General features: G+C 36.9%; 1 protein-coding gene across 1 annotated transcript in view; it reads left to right on the forward strand.

The window, feature by feature from the left end:
• The window catches only part of ZNF830 (zinc finger protein 830), a 15,903-nt gene extending 761 nt beyond the window's left edge, over nucleotides 1-15,142 (forward strand). The window contains exons 2-11 of the mRNA XM_010583593.1: nucleotides 896-1,016; nucleotides 1,571-1,604; nucleotides 3,006-3,214; nucleotides 3,551-3,641; nucleotides 4,318-4,381; nucleotides 7,449-7,529; nucleotides 8,867-8,943; nucleotides 10,846-11,953; nucleotides 14,119-14,282; nucleotides 15,045-15,142. Coding sequence (XP_010581895.1) covers nucleotides 896-1,016; nucleotides 1,571-1,604; nucleotides 3,006-3,214; nucleotides 3,551-3,641; nucleotides 4,318-4,381; nucleotides 7,449-7,529; nucleotides 8,867-8,943; nucleotides 10,846-11,029 — 861 coding nt within the window. The 3' untranslated portion in view covers nucleotides 11,030-11,953; nucleotides 14,119-14,282; nucleotides 15,045-15,142. The remainder of the gene's footprint in view (nucleotides 1-895; nucleotides 1,017-1,570; nucleotides 1,605-3,005; nucleotides 3,215-3,550; nucleotides 3,642-4,317; nucleotides 4,382-7,448; nucleotides 7,530-8,866; nucleotides 8,944-10,845; nucleotides 11,954-14,118; nucleotides 14,283-15,044) is intronic.
• Nucleotides 15,143-16,210: the final 1,068 nt, after the last annotated feature.

A 16,210-nucleotide genomic window follows, 5' to 3' on the forward strand; every position in this document is an offset into this window, starting at 1 on the left:
TGCTGCTTTTTGAGGTGTGCGCCAGTAGGTCACCGTTGAGCATCTGCCGGGAGAGAGTTGTGTGAAAACAAGCCTGGTTGCTTCGTCCCGTTTCGTTTTCTGAACACCTACGTACCGATTGAAAGGCCGGCCCCTGAGAGAGTGGGCCTGCGGCTTTCGGGGGTCGTGCTCTTGGGATGAAGCTGTTCCCACGTTTAGCGACAGCTTTTAACTGTCACTTGTCTGCAGCTCGGACTTGGAAACCCTCCTTGGGATTGCTTTGTTACCTGTATGTTACCAAGTGACAGCTTACACGTGGTTGAGAAAATACGCGCTTTTTTCTTCATAATTTAGCAGATAAGAATTTGTAAAACATTTTCAGCGAGCTTTTAACTTGGATGCAACCTTAAGTGTGTTTTTTTTTACCCTTTTAAATTCTGCTGCTGCTTCTTAGCAGAAACTGAGAGATTGCATTTAATTTTCCGAGTACTGAGAAGACCAAAAGAACTGAGGGGGTGCCTAGTTCATTGCCTGCATTCTGAGTGGATCATCATGGGAAGGCACAGTGACATGTCTTTAATACTACTGCTGTGTTTTAATTTTAAAACACTTAATATTCCAGGACCTTAGGATGAGTCCAGCCTTCCTGCTCTTTCCTCCAGTGTCTTACGGCTGTAAATGTTACTGGTCTTGGTCTTTCCTTTCTCACTAGTGCAACCTCCCTTGTGCAAGTGTCAATTCCTCTGCCCCCATGTCACATCATTCAAGAGGCTGACAGAAACATCAGTCTTGGTTTTGGTATTCATGATGTCTATTTCAGTGATATTGCTCTAGAAAGACATTAGCTCACTTTAATAAACTGTTCTAAAAGCTCTGTATTTTAAGCTGCAATCCTGAATTTTGTACTTCTTTACAGAGAGTTGCAGAATTAAAAGGCACAAAGCAGACAGCAACTGGTTCAGCTGCTAGCACATCATCTCATCCTGTCAAGAGAAAAACTGTTGACACAGAAAATACAGAGTTAAAGAAAGTAAAAGGTAAGGAGAGAAAAATACTTATCGAGCACTTGCCAGAATCTAGACATTTTACATCTTGAATGTCTTTGGTTTGGGTTTTTTTTCCCGTGGAAGTGAGTGTGAATACACAAGGCTGTTGAGTTAATGTCAGCCTGTTGCTGCTGAAAAGGGAAAAAGTCTGTCTTGCTCTTTCTTTGAGTTTTCTGATCAGGAGAGAACTGCAGTTTTGGTAGTTTACCTAGTTTTCTTCTGGGTTATTGGGTTAAATTAGGTCATGGAGCTGTGGGCTTGGTCCAAACAGAACCAGAAACAGTGCAAGTTAAACAGTAGAAGCACTTGCCCAGAAATGGTGTTAGTCCTTTTTAGTGGGATCAAGCCACTGGTTTATCTCAAACCATGCATAAAAGTTTATGCTAATGATAGTTAATTTTTTTGCCTTTGGTGCTACTAAACATGTAAATATAAAATATGTGGAAGTGTGCATCTGTGAACTTGTTGCTGTAGTAGGAGTTTGTTTGAGGGATGTTTCTGTTAAAAGCATGGATTGTAAGAAGTGACTCTTGGCTGTTACACAGGTACAGACGAAAAACCACATACGTCTACATCTGGGTAAGTAGATCTTATTACGTACGAGTTTTTTGTAACTGTACCAACTGCTGCATTCTCTGTTGGTAAAAACTGCTGGTTTTCCTTGTCTGTCCTTCCTAGCCAAGGGTAAAGATTCAGAGAATCAGCAGATTCCTGCTTCTGCTCATTTTCTAACAAAGGTGTGTATTCCTGAACATGGCAGCATCTTCCTCAGTGCAGATGAGAAAATCATGGTATTAACTCTAGAGTCTCTGACAAAACAGAAATTCTTTTACTGTCACTATCAGAGTTTTAAGGATTAATATGTGGTGGTACTATGCAGTTTGCTAGAATGAAAATAACTAGATCGTGGCATGCACTCTAATCTTTAATGTTAGCATACTGCAGAAGAGATGGTAGTCTTGAAATTAAGACAAATTTTAAATGTATACTTAAATGTACATTTAAACTATATTTATTCACAGAAACTACTAACAAATGTCATCAACAGATCTTTATTAAGATGTTTTTGTCACTTAAAATTCGTGTAAATGCATCTCATGCGGTTAGAACTCTCACAAATATATAGGAGTGTATTTGACTTCGATTCGGTTAAGCATCTTACTGCCACTAAAGATTTCTGGTGGTATTTGGACATCTTTGTGGGGTTGGTAGATGTCACAGGAGGCCTGCAGGTCCTCTGTATGCTTCTTCACAGGATAAATTATTATTATCTTGCATAGCTACTACATGCTGTTTACCTTGATAGTAGAAAACACTTACCTTGTAGAAATTCTGAGTGTGTGTGAAAAATTAACAGTTGAGAGATTTGTTCAGTATTAAACTGATCGGTATGATTATTTTAAAGTATAACCTGGAAAAATGTTTGCCTTGGAGGCTTGCAGCTATTATAAGCAAATCTGGGTTTTCTCATTGCTGAACCTGTGTGGCTCTTCTAAGCTGCAGTTCTGAGCAGCAGTAGGTCCCCCAAGTAAGTAGTTGTGTTATACATGAAGGTTATCAAGGTTTATATGACATTAGTGTGACTGCTGAACTATTAATTTTGTATTGAATGTGTTCACAGCAGGTATACTGATGCAAGTAACTTTGAATGCGGAGATAGAATCACCTAAGCTGCCATTCCTCCAAATGCACTTTGTTTTGGGATATTTTTATTAATGTTTCTGATATTGAATACTCAAATACGAAAGTGGAACTGAAATGTGTTTTCAGAATTAACCTGAGCATTTCTGGGGAACTTCAAATGAAGGCAAACAAGCACATGCTGCTTTCAATCAGTGGTTACGTGGGTAGCTATGCAGTTTAGGGTATTGCACTGTATCTAAAAAACTGTATTGCTCACAGGCTGAATAGGCATCGGATGCTAGACTGTAACTGATTCTTGTGAAGTTTGAAATAATTATGTTGTGTGTTCTTTACTAGGCTACCAGCAGATTTTTTTGATGAAACAGAGCAAGATAGGGCAAACGAACAGCTTTCAAAGGGTCCAGGTCCCAGTTTATTGTCAGGAAATTACGATGATGATGAAGAGGAAGAGGAAGAACAAGATCAATCAAACAAATCTTCGGTTATGCATAAAACTGAAATTCCACCTCCAACTCAAGAAGTAATAGCTAATTCTCTGCCTGCAGGTAATGCTGACTGAAATAGTAAGTAATTCAGTAAGGAGAAGTTGTGTTTTAACTGACGATGGAAGGGTTTTCATTTATTTTTCTAATTATTGCTATTAGCTGGTTAGCATGTGTAGAGAAAGGAGATTCTTTGCTAGTTTTTTATTGTGTGGTGGTTTCTCAGCGTGCTTATTGGTTTTATGTTATAATTGTTTGAGGCTGTCAGACGAAATAATGTCTGTCTGTTCTTCCCTTGATTCAGTAAAGTATTAATTGAAATTCTTGTCTAGTCAGAATTTTATAAAGAAGCTTGAACAGTTGTTCTTTTTGTTCATAGGCTTCTGTCCTTTCTTATAGACTTCTTTGACAGCAAAACTACAGCTGCTCCTGTAGTTTCCCATTCAGGATCCATACAGAAAGCAGAGATACAAGAGAAGATAGTGGAAAGGTAAGCAGTCAAATCAAATATTGATAGATTTGGGACCTGTAAATAAACGTTGTTCTTCCAGGAAATGCAGATGGTGATCACTTAGAAATCTGTCATATTGTTAACTTGTATTTGGAATAGTTTGCATGTATGTCAGCCTCTGGCATTATTTCAGACGGGTATTTCACACTGTAGGGGCAGGGTAAGAGGTGGAGCAATGTCATACAGTGTCTGTTAGACATCTCTATTTGCAAATTTTAATGCAGGGTACTTTGGAAGCTTAATGTCAACCACTGCTTGTAACTGTTTGAAGAAAACCATTTGCTTGTTCTGTAGTAATCGCTCAGCTCACTTGAGCAATTTAGACAGTGGTTTCAGCTTTCAGAAGTAGAGACTGTGCTGTTAAAATGTTTGTGTGCTCAGCACACTGGAAAGAATAGTTTAAGAAGCCTAAGCTGTAGCTCTTTTTTGACAGTGAGATTTAAATCTGTCTGTGCGGTTCCTTTTAAGTTAGTTAAGACCAAACTGAAGAAGTGGGTTTTGATGGTTGTAGGTAAAACTTGAGGTGTAAAAAACTTGCTCCGTTTCTAGGTCCTTTCATAAAAGATTATGGATTTTATTCTTGACTATTTTTAACTCTACAATAAAGCAGGTTGTGAAGTGTTAACTTTAGGATAATATTAATCAAACATTTCAGGAAAGAAAACACTGCTGAAGCTTTGCCAGAAGGTTTCTTTGATGATCCTGAAGTGGATGCAAAAGTAAGTGATCTGCTCTTTTTATGCTGTTGGATTTATTTCTGCCAGTTGTAATGATTTTCTGAGTAGTGAGGATGCTTTTCCAGGTAATTAGTCATACCAGAATATAAGGAAGGGACTGAACTATTTAGAATAGAATAGACTATATCAGTTGGAAGGGACCTACAACGATTATCTAGTCTAACTGCTTGACCAATTCAGGGCTGGCCAGAAGTTAAAGCATGCCATTAAGGGCATTGTCCAAAAGCCCCTTAAACACTGACAGGCTTGGGTCATCGACCACCTCTCTAGGAAGCCTGCTCCAGTGTTTGACCACCCTCTTGGTAAAGAAATGCTTCCTGATGTCCAGTGTAAACCTCCCCTTGCACAGCTTTGAATCATTCATTCTCTATTAGAAAACATGAAAAGGGATGGAGGTGGGTAGGAAGACCTTGTTAAATCATCTCTCAGAAGGTATTTTTGATTGTGGTTCCTTTCTGGCTGTTAAAGAAAACCAAAGAAATGTTATTTGTTGGTTAAAATGCTGGACTGAGATTTGGACAATCTACCTGTTACTTTTATTTCTTTGAGTCATCCCAGGAAAAGCATTTCACCTAATTTGTACATCCAGTTCTGCTTCGGAATTGAAGATATAAAAATAGTTCTCTAATGTCCTTTGAGAGATCCTGTTGAAAAGTATTAAGAGTTACTATGTGACTGATACTATACATCCTGTTAGAATGAAAATAGCTAGGTTATGGCATGCACTGTAATCTCTAGTACTGGCATACTACAACAGTGAACTTGGTCTTCAGCCCTCTTGTCTTTTACCACTATAGGTTTTTTGATGCTCAGAAAAGAAATATGGGCATTCAACATGTTTCTCAAAAAAAAAACCCAAAAAAACCCCCCTCAAACCCCCCCCCAGAAAACCACCCAAAACCTCAGAAAACCCACAACTAAAAATCTTGAAAGTTTGATCAAAACAAAGCATACTTCCTTCAACTTGCATAGTACAGAATGATGACCAAAATAAACACTGATATTTGAAATACAAACTTTTTTTTGTTTGGTTTGGTTTGTAAAATTTGCCACAGGTGGCTTTCCTGCTTGCTTTGTTGAAATAATAGTGTTGTAGGCTCAAAGTCTTTTTTATTTTCCTTGAGTATATTTCCCTATTCACACTGTGGAAGGCTGCTGGCGTATTTAAATTGGATTGTGAGGTCGAGCCATAACTTCTGATTTGGAGACCTTCCAAATAATGCCTCTTTATGTTCAGTTAGTCCCACTGTCCCAATCACAAGCTTGGGTGTCTTTTATTTGCTCTGGCAAGATTCTTTTGGCACCACTCATGCCTATGTGTTGGCATATGTGAATAGTTTTGAATAATGACATTTTGAATACTGAAATATGTAGCTGAAAAAGCCATACCTTTTTGTTGTTGTTGTTTTGATTATTTTTTTTTTTGCATATGACTAATTGGAGTGTTAAATTTTTTTCAAATACTTAGTTTCACCATGAGTTGGGAAGCTTGTACAAAGTGGGAATGCCTAGCAGGCAAAGGAGAATCTGCTTATATCTGTGAGGACGCTGGTTAGTGATCTTTGTTCTGGTTATCACCTCAGCTGATAAAATTTGCAAGCGGATACATGTTCCAATAAGCTCTTCCTTGAATTGCTTCCAGGTGCTCTTCTTTTTAATCAGTCCTTTCTAAGTTTAGCTAATAGGCAGGGGAAGGAAAACGTTTGTGACTGTTTATGTTGAGTTGGCTGCAGTGATTCTGTGTTGGAATCGTATGCAAAATAATTATTTTCAGAATTAACAGTGAGCATTTGGAAGGGAGATTGTGGGCTTGAAAAATGTTGATTCTTTACATCAGGAATTTACAAAGCATATAAATTCTGGATTAGATAAATATTTCAAGGAAAAATAATTTCTTTAGTGTTTAAATTTATTGTAAGAAATACAAATAATTATGAATTACAAAAGACAACCACAATGCGTAATAACACAGTACATACACATATGATAGAAATAATCACAGAACAGAAAAACGAAATGATGACTATTACTTCCCAGTATGTAGTTTGCTTGGAAGCTTCTAATTTATTCTATAAACTTAATTCATACTACTGGATTTTGTATAATTGTTCAGGAACAAAACATACCAAACTTTTCTTTACCATGATGATGACTGATGTGTTACCAAAGGAGAGGAATGAATAAAGGAAAAATAAAACTAATGCAAAAAGATGGTGTTATGAATTATGCTGTTCAAACTGCTTAGTTCTCCTAGCTATATGATTTTCATCCAGTGCAGAGCCAGGCATCATCTGTCATCTAACATATGTTATATGCCACATCTTCCACTCTTGAATTATGGAAGTTTTGGTTACACAGGTAGGTTATATCTTGTTTATTTACTCGTATTAAAAGCACAATCTGGTTTTGATTACCTTAGTTGTAGATGTTAAACACATTCTTACAGCTATTACTTTTTCAGTCGTCTTGTCTTAGTACTTAATGTAATCTACCACAGAAGAAAAAGCTTTGCATGTCATTAAAATTGGTGTGTAGGTGTACTATTTCTTCTGTTAGCCAACAAAATTAGACTAGATTTGAAATATAGTCAGACTATCTAACACCAGTCAGAGTAGTGACTGAATCATTTGATGTTATGCCAAAGGCAAATAATTCACTGCTTTTGGGCTTGTGAGATAGCTTCTATATATGATTGAACAGGCAGCTTACAGAATTTAAAAGTTATCACCCAACATAGTGAAATTACAGACCATCAAATTAATAGACTTAGTCACTTGTGTTACTCTGAACATTCCACACCATCCATTCTTAGTCAATTATTATTTAACGTTACAGTCAAGGATGTTGTTTTAATCCAGGAATAGTCAGATTTTTCTTCCAAAACCATTGTGCAGCTGCACTCTCTTAAACATTATTTGAATGGAAGTATGTTGACCAGACTTTTCTGAGAACACAGCATAATTTGTGCTATTTCTCCAGGTGTTTTACAGTGCCCCAAAGAGTCACTAGACATAAATTTTTAATAAGCCTGTTTTTTCATGTTCCTTAGGTGCGAAAAGTTGATGCTCCAAAGGATCAGATGGACAAAGAATGGGATGAATTTCAAAAGGCAATGCGACAGGTCAACACAGTAAGTAATGGAATCTATTTTTATTGATTCTAAATACTATACACAATACGGAAAACAACAGTTTCATGCAGCTCTGCAAAATGACTGACATCTGCATTTGTCAGCTGTTTGTTGCAATGCAGTGTGTGGTTAAATGCACTTTATAAATGAGCAAAGGGTTCCTTCTATTTTCCTCTCAAGGGAAATTAAGTTGAAAAAACTTTTGATCAGGATCCAGTCATCAATATATATCTACTTACATTTGTTAAATTGTATTTAAATAAGATAGCATATACTTCAGATCAGTGTCCTGTATCCAAACAGGACATAATTTTGGGCTGCTCTTTAGATGAGATATTTTAACCTTGAAAAACACAGAACAAAACACCAACCGTTTGTCTGCCTTTTTCAAAAAGGATCTATAAAGTGTAGGTAGCCTTGGTTTTATGGTTAATTTAAATGTACTGGAAAGGAACCCCAAAATTTGGGAGGGACAAAAGATTTTGTGTGTGAGACACATAAACTGGCCACAATTTTTCTGTACTTCCATTTTTTACTGTTTAGCATTGCATGGAAAGTCTTCCCGGAACAGGTTTTTATCTGCCCTTTTGTACAATATAAAACTGTGACTAACGATACCTGGTGTTCTCAATCTTCCCCTAGAGTATTTGCTAGTTTTTTAACTTTAATTGTAAAGAATTGCTCATATGTCAACTGCTAAGAAAAGTGGTGAAAAAAAATTTATCATTGCTCATTTTAAAGCAGTCAGCACTATAAACAGAGCGAATGTTCATACAAAAGCAGTGGTGGATACATTTTGCTAGCATTAGCCATTCAGATAATTCTTCAGCTTAGAAGGAATCTTCTCAGTTATGCGTGGACCATTGATTGCATAGCATCTCCCAGACATTCAGATTTGAGAAAGTATATGCTGAAAAAAATAACAGGTTAGAAACACTTCGGGATCTAGTGGGAATATTTAACCAGTATTTTCAATAAGTGTGTGTAATTAAGCCCCGAGCATTGGGATATAGCTCCTATTTCAACATCAGACTTTGGGTGTGCGTAGCTTGTTTATGCTCCATTTCAAATAGTAGTATATTGAAAAATTTGAAAAGTTAACCCCAAAGCAGCCAAACTACTTTTAGTTTTAAGAAAAAACATTTCCATTTCAAATTAAACCAGATCAGGTTTTTTCTGTATTCGCCTCCAGAGTCTTTTGTGAAGGTGGGAGTATACATATAGGAGACTAACATTGACTTGAGGTAGAGGGGAGAAAGGGAAGACACAGACATCAAAAAGGAACAACAGCGGAATTCAGGATGAAGGTGAATTTTCTTAGCGGTTTTCTGGTTTAGATTTCAGAAGCAATAGTGGCAGAAGAGGATGAGGAGGGACGACTAGATCGTCAGATTGGAGAAATTGATGAGCAGATGTAAGTAGATCAATTTTTCCTCAAACTTTCTGTTCTCCAGCAGTAATGGATCACTATTTGACTAGAGTGATAAAGACATTTTTAATTTGAATCTTCTGTGATACTGCCTTTCATTAATCACCTAAATAGACTCCCTCAAATTGCTTAATGATACCTAATAAAAATATGCATTTTTGTGCAAATTTATTTGCAAAGAGAGAATGCACTAGAATCACTGAAAGTACAGCAAGCAGGCATGAGCAAAATAAAGCAATAGAAGGCAAATTCTTTGAACAAACTGTCGCCCTCCCCCCTGTCAAATGTCTTAATTTGTACTTCTCTATGAATTCTGATTGATGTAGAATTTATGTGAACATTTTTTAAAAGCGAGATCTGATATTCTGCATGCGATTAAAATTTCAGTAATGAGATTTTGGTGTTTTGACCATCCGTTTGCTGTACTGAAAATGTCCTGTTATGTCACTAACTCTCCTTGTTTCTAATGAAAGTTTACTTAAAGGTTTTGTTGAATGATGGACTTTATTACATGAAGTGGTTTTTTTTGTTTTGTTTTCTTGAAATGGTAGGCGTAGCAGTTGGATAAGCATTAGCTTAAACTCTAGGTAACCTGAAATACAGCTTAGTAGAACAGATTGTTCCCATTACCATGTAGCTTAACACGTTGATTAACAGTGATTGTGGCAATGGTAGCAATTGAAAAGAAAAACGTTATTTTTGATTTTAATGAACCTTGCAACAAAAAGAAGACACTAAAAATTAAAGCAACACTTAAGCTATCTGTACAGTTTTACATGCTACAGGTAATCGGCATATAATAACAGCAGCATTGGGTTCAAACTGAGCTTTGGTAGTACTTGAATGTCTTTTAACAGTGTTCGTGTAATTTTGGAGAGGGCTTGATCTAAACCTGGCTGTCTTTGAGCATTCATTTTTCCCAGTAGCTTAGGATGCTATAGTACATAGAACCAAATTCAGAAGTTTATAGAGAATTTGAAGCTTGTTAGCATAATTATTTTTCCCCAAAATAAAAGTTCCAAGTAGACTTTTAAAGGCTGTTTTTGTAGCTTTGTCTTCTGAGTGTATTTAAACTCGGGCTATTTCAAATTAAATTCAAAATCAGATTAATTCCAGTGACATTCATGTTTTCCTTTAGCCTTCAAATCTTCATCTGCGACTGCCTGTAAGTAATCATATTACAGATGCGCAAGGGGAAACAGGATCCAGATAATAATCTTTCCTTGTTGACTCTTCTAGCAAATAGGAATGAAAGAAGCAAAGATGTATTTAAATCTGGCTGATAGTACTTGGCATTTTCAACAAAATAGCCTGTTACAATGGCTAGAATAATTGTTATAAAACATATTTCCAGGACAGAACTTTTTAAGTAAATGGAAAACCGAAACTTGTGGATTGTGTTTACTTAAAATGTTCTGTTATAGCACACAGTAAGCAGATAAAGAATCTGAACACTTGTGCCGCTTTTCTTATTTTCAGAGATGCCATCCCTAAGTTATCAAAATTGATAGCCAGTTGATATCTCGCCTTTCTACCATATATGAAAACCATAAGTGAAGCAAAGAATGGCATCTCTTCCTGTGTGGAAGTGGATATTGCTTCTGTGTGCTTTTTTTAAAAATGATTTGTGGTGGTATTGCAGTTGTTAAATACTTGGATTAGATCTCATTGCTAGAGGATTGACCACACCTCTCCTCTCATCTGGTCTGTTTCCACCTGATGAACACAGAGAAGGTGCACAAGCATATTGAAAGCTTATTTTTTCAGTCGATGGGAAGCTAGCAAGTTTTTTTTATCCCAAGTTGGAGAAGCAAAATCCAGCACTGTAGAAAATCCAATTAATGTGGAAAGGCCACAAATGTTAATAGGTGGTTTACTTTTCAACAGTGAATGTTATCGCCGTGTTGAGCTTTTGCGTAACCGCCAGGATCTGATGAAGGAGAAGTTAAAGGAAGCCATGAGATTAAGAGCAACACAAGAGAAAGAGGATGAAGCTATTGGTAGCGAAGATGAAGAAGAATTGCAGGATTTGCTGTCTCAGGACTGGCGGGTGAAAGGGGCTTTGTTGTAGCGTTTCTGCAACATGGTTGAAATTCTCTTTACCTCTCATGTTATTTCCATTGTTAGAAGTGAGATGGTTTTGTTGAATATTTATTTAAAGACGATTGTGAGATGGTAAAGAGCCAAGTGCATTAAAAAAACCCAGCTTTGTAGATCTACAGTGGTGTATTACTTGCTGTAAAAACTGTATATTGCAAATGTTTTACAATATTGAATGCACCTTTCCTATTAAAATTATTGGTTTCCTACCAGAGGTATTCTAATGGGATTAATAAGTAACTGAAGAATCTCTAAGGTTTTGGAAGCGTTAGATATATCTGGCAATTTTGAGACTTGGGTTATTGTGCATAGAAGTAAAGGACTTCCAAAAGTGATAGCGTATGGAGTTTTCCCAGATTGCGGGGATTAGGGAAAGGAAAATATTCTGCATTTATGTTATCTTAAGATTTATAAGTGCTCTTCCGTCCATTGCCCCAGCTCCCAATAAAATATGTACAGTTTTTTCAGGATCTGTTACGGTTCCTCTGTGTATGTAAGGACTAAGCTCAGAAATGTTGAGCTACAGCTTTTCCACAGATACTCTGTGATGTGCCATAGGCAGTGCTGAATATTTTTCTTTATAGTATCTTGTTTTGCTTAGTGCAGCCATAGTGTAGCATACCTCACATTTCTTGAACCAGAGGGGTGAAAACACAATGGTTACATATTTGCATAACTAAATGAAAGGGTCACAAAATGCCAGAGAGGAAGGTACTGCACTGGAAACTGATGAGGTAAAATTTAGCTGTAAATACTGGAAATTTTCTTAAGGTATCTTAGGCACAGAGAGCATCTAAAATTGATTTCTGTTCTGATAAACACAGATGAAGTAAAATCGAGAACCAACAAACTTGAGAAGACTGGGACATGGAAAGCAGAACTACCTTGAGCTTTGGTAAGTATCTTTTTTTTTTTTTTTTTTTTATGAAGCATTTTTATTTTACTTTTGCAAATCTTAAAACATTTCAAATTTGCTGAGGACTTTTGAAAAAATAGGAGAAATGTGTGGTTTGAGATTTTTATCAAAAAAGCAAAGTTGTGAAAGAACAGCTTAACATTTTCCTTCCCCCCCCTCCCCCAAAGATTCTAGTTTTAAAACAAGTTCGTGAGGTTTTAAAGGGAGAAACCAAGCTTTGTTCTTATGAGAGCATTCTAAATACTTGCCTCAAAGATGTTTACTAACCAACCAGTAAAGAGAAAAACTAAAGCTAGATGTTTGATTTGCCTGTTCTGGAAGAAAGACTTGATATGGTGGGAGCCCTTTCCATATTGTGAGATGCCTTTTCACCACTCCTGGTTTCCGTGATCCTTGGGTTCAGCTCTTTATTTATATTTCTACAGCTGTCAAAATTCAAGCAATGGTCCTTAGCAGCTTGGTGCATCCATTTATTCCTGCTCATATATGCTGGCTTACAGCCACTGTTTTTTGGTTGATTTATTAACCATAAGTGTAAGTAGCTGTTACTTTAAGTTGCTAAAATGTTTGACGCAACGCTGCAGTCTTAGGTGAATTAGTAGTGTTGCTGAGACAGCAACATTCAGAGAGTATCAAAACAAATAATGAATGTTTTGGTAAGTTGGAGAAAACTTAGTTGGGCCAAAACTGAAGTAAAATTTCCTTATATAGCGTGAAACATTTGAATATCAATGTATAAGGAGGTGCCTATCATGCTGTGGTGAAAGATCTCTAGACCCCTTTATCACTATAAAGAGAACTTTCAGCTGAGAGGGTGATACAATATTAACAGGTGGACAGTTTTTGGTTTTGTTTTGTTTTTTAAAACAAAACAAAAGACACTCCCCCAATTTCACTCTTGAGAAGGGCTAAGCTAAGTTTCTAATTGTTCTACTTATCTTTGCTTTTCACTGACCTCGTTCACCAAAGCGTGCTAGCTTGTTAACACTGAACTTAAGAACCACTCTGCGTTTGGCTTAATGTCAGAGAAACAGAGGTGATTAAAGTCAGGTTACACTGAGTATCATGGACATACATAGATGTTTTTACAGTACAAAAATGTTAATTTCTGAGCTTATAACTTACACTTCCATTTTGTACATATATCTGTAACTTTTGTTTTGTACCTGAATATGCAAATCATGGTTTCAACTGCAGATAAATAGGAAAGGAACTAAGCATTAAAACAGTTTAGCTGTTTCAGTTGCCCTCCTCTTTAGAGATACCTAGTGGCAAGAACCTAATCAGTGAGTTTAGTTACAGTGCAGGGAGCTTGTACATTCAAATCCAAACCAGTGCAGCCTGTTGTTTTAATTATAAGAAACAGATGGCAGGAGTGAACACCAGATCACTCATTACTGTATTTGTTATCTTTGCATAACTTCTGTTGTAAGAGTAAAGATGATGAACAAGCCAGTGGGTGTACATATTGCTGAGGAAGTAACGGACAGCATTGGTCCTTCTTGGCTGTTGCTTGTTCAGGAGTTGGTACTTTTTTCCTTGGAGGAATCTCATAGTTCCACAAATAGTGTTGTAAGTTTATACAGCTTATTGTGTACAACTGTACGTTTCTTCAGCATTTGAAACAAAGCTTTTAGAGAGCTCTGTAAAGAAGATAGGAGTGACTTTGCTATCTGTATCCTGTGTGACCATTGATATACATGTGCTGTCGTGTCAAGAAGGCAAAAAATCATCCTGCTTTTTAGCAATGAAAAGTAGCATGGCTGTAAGGGAGAAGAGGGAATTATCCCAACCTTACTGAATAGTCAAGCTAATTTATCAAGGTAAATGATCTCCTGTGTCTTAGAAAAACATAGGCATAATTAATTTGTATTTTAAGTCTGTCATCAGTTTTAGAAAACAATTTTATGGACTTCTGATGAGCTATTCAGCTAGACGATTACCTAGAGCAAATAGCTGTTTTTAAAAATACGTACTTCCTTAATTTCTTTCTAACTTCTTAACTTTCTTGAATTCTATTTTTAAACAAAAAAAGATGAAAGCAGTCCTAATAACTAGCTCTGTCCATAGCCACTATTACAAATGAGGTTTTAATATCTGGCACAGTGGAATTGAGAAGAATATTTTAATTCTCTGATCTCCAGGACATCCAGAAAACTGAAGAATCAGAATTAAGGAGGAAGACTTAGCATTTGTAATCCTTACTTATTGATATAATAATGGAGAGTGTTGCCCAAATTTAAGAACTGTGGAATTTCATGCCACCAAAAAATAGTTGTGATTCCCCAGCATAGTGGTTTTGAAACTGGTAAGTAACTTCCAGGGCCAAAATGTGTGTGCGCGTGTGTGCATGCGTGTTTGAAGTGGAGTTCCAAGTAGCAGCTCTGCAGGGAGCAGCTAACTACAGCTGCAACTGCCAGTTTTTGGTAGTTAGCTGTTCTTTGGCAAGTGCAATCACAAATGGTAGTCTGTGTGCTAACTTCTCTCCCAACATGGAAGAAATAAGCTGCTGCTGTCATGACTTCGAAGTAGATGTGGAAAAGGGCTGTATTTGGTACAGAGGAGCCCAAAAGTGATTGCGCAAAAACAACCAAAGCAAACCAAAATAACAACAACAAACTAAACAGTGGTCTCATTTGCTAACATGATTGTTTGTCATTCCTTCGCTAAAGCATGTAAATATAAAATTTGCTCTGAATTACAAATACTGGTTAAAGAGCACATTAACATTAGTTTTGGTCAGGCCCCCTGCCAATAAATTCAATCTGAGGAGAGACAAATTTTGCTTATTACATGCCCCTGTGATTAAATTCTCTGCATTTTATCATCTTAAAAACACTGAGCTAGAAATAACTCTAATGAGAAAAGTCATATTACTAAAATGTTTTCAGCATTTAAAAAAACTTTCTTTTTTCTTATAATCAAAGCTTGCACTAGGACATCAGACATTCAACCAATAGAAATCATGCTGTAGCTGTCATTAGAAACCATAATGTGAGTATATAATGTTTCAGAAATTCCCTTTTGTTAAGTACCATCAGATGAATTTGACACTTCTATTTCATTTCAGTTACTGTCTTGAGACATATGCCAGTCTGTAGAGTGACAGAACACATGCATTGATGCAGAAACTGATTTAATCAACATTACTGCATTCCTTTCTGGAACCAAGGAGTAAGTACAATTCAGTGGCAAGAAAGGCACTATTACTTGTATCCCTAGAAAGCGTTGCTTAGGCCAAGAGATTTGAAATTTTCTGGTGTGAAGCAGTTTTTCAGTGTCTGCCTTCATTTATCTTCTGTTCATCACTTCACTTAGAACTATCCTGGCCTGTCAGCTGGGAAAAGAAATGCAAGCAGTTCCCTTGTGTAGACATCTAAACCAGGTCTTTTTTCCAAAAATATAGCGGAGGGACTATTGCCTTGTGTAATTGGTGGTTACAGCAGTTACAGAGGATATGAGATATCTCTCTCTGTTCAAATCCCTCCTCTCTATGCTGTCCTTTGAACTAGTTGAGCAGCCTAACAATTTCAGTCTTTCCTTTAGAAGCTGTGCCACTGTAAAATGATTGAATTAGTGAGCATATGTGACTTTCTTGTTCAGTAATTATGACACTTGCCCGAGAAGGGGAAGATCCTGTTCCAAGTACATAAATAGTGCTGAAATACATTCAGCGGAGATTGAGGCTGTGGTATAAACTGGATTTGGATCTCTCCCATCCCAGAGAAGCGCTCCTGTTTTCATGCTGTTGGGTATTTAAAAAACAAACCAGGGATACTTCCATTTCTGCCTAGTTCAGGTGGGGAAGGTTCAGCATGGGCTCTAAGACTGTCTTGTGAAACCTCACAGAAATACCTTCCCCATGCAACCCTGTGAGGCTGAGGCACTTACCAGGTGCCTACATTCATTGCATCAGCGAGATTTATGCTGTTAGCTTCCTAGGAGCCTTGACTGGCACAAATATGCACCTTGGGGCCCATAGATGCCTTCTGGCTATGTCTGAGAACAGAAAGCACTCTGGGTATTAGCAGTGGACTAGATTATGCGGCTGAATACCTCTAACTTTGCTTGTTTTCCTTCTGGTTGACTATTCTAGCCAGCATTTGTACTTTCTATTTTTTTTCACTTGAGAAACATTAACAGAGCAGCTTGAATTTGTTTGAGATGTTTGCCAGAACTCTGATAATGATTTGATGATGTGAAAGCTGCAGAAATTGTGCTTTCACTTGGAAATTC

The sequence above is a fragment of the Haliaeetus leucocephalus genome, unplaced genomic scaffold (genome assembly GCF_000737465.1).
Source record: "Haliaeetus leucocephalus isolate CR32 unplaced genomic scaffold, Haliaeetus_leucocephalus-4.0 Scaffold915, whole genome shotgun sequence".
NCBI lineage: Eukaryota > Metazoa > Chordata > Aves > Accipitriformes > Accipitridae > Haliaeetus > Haliaeetus leucocephalus.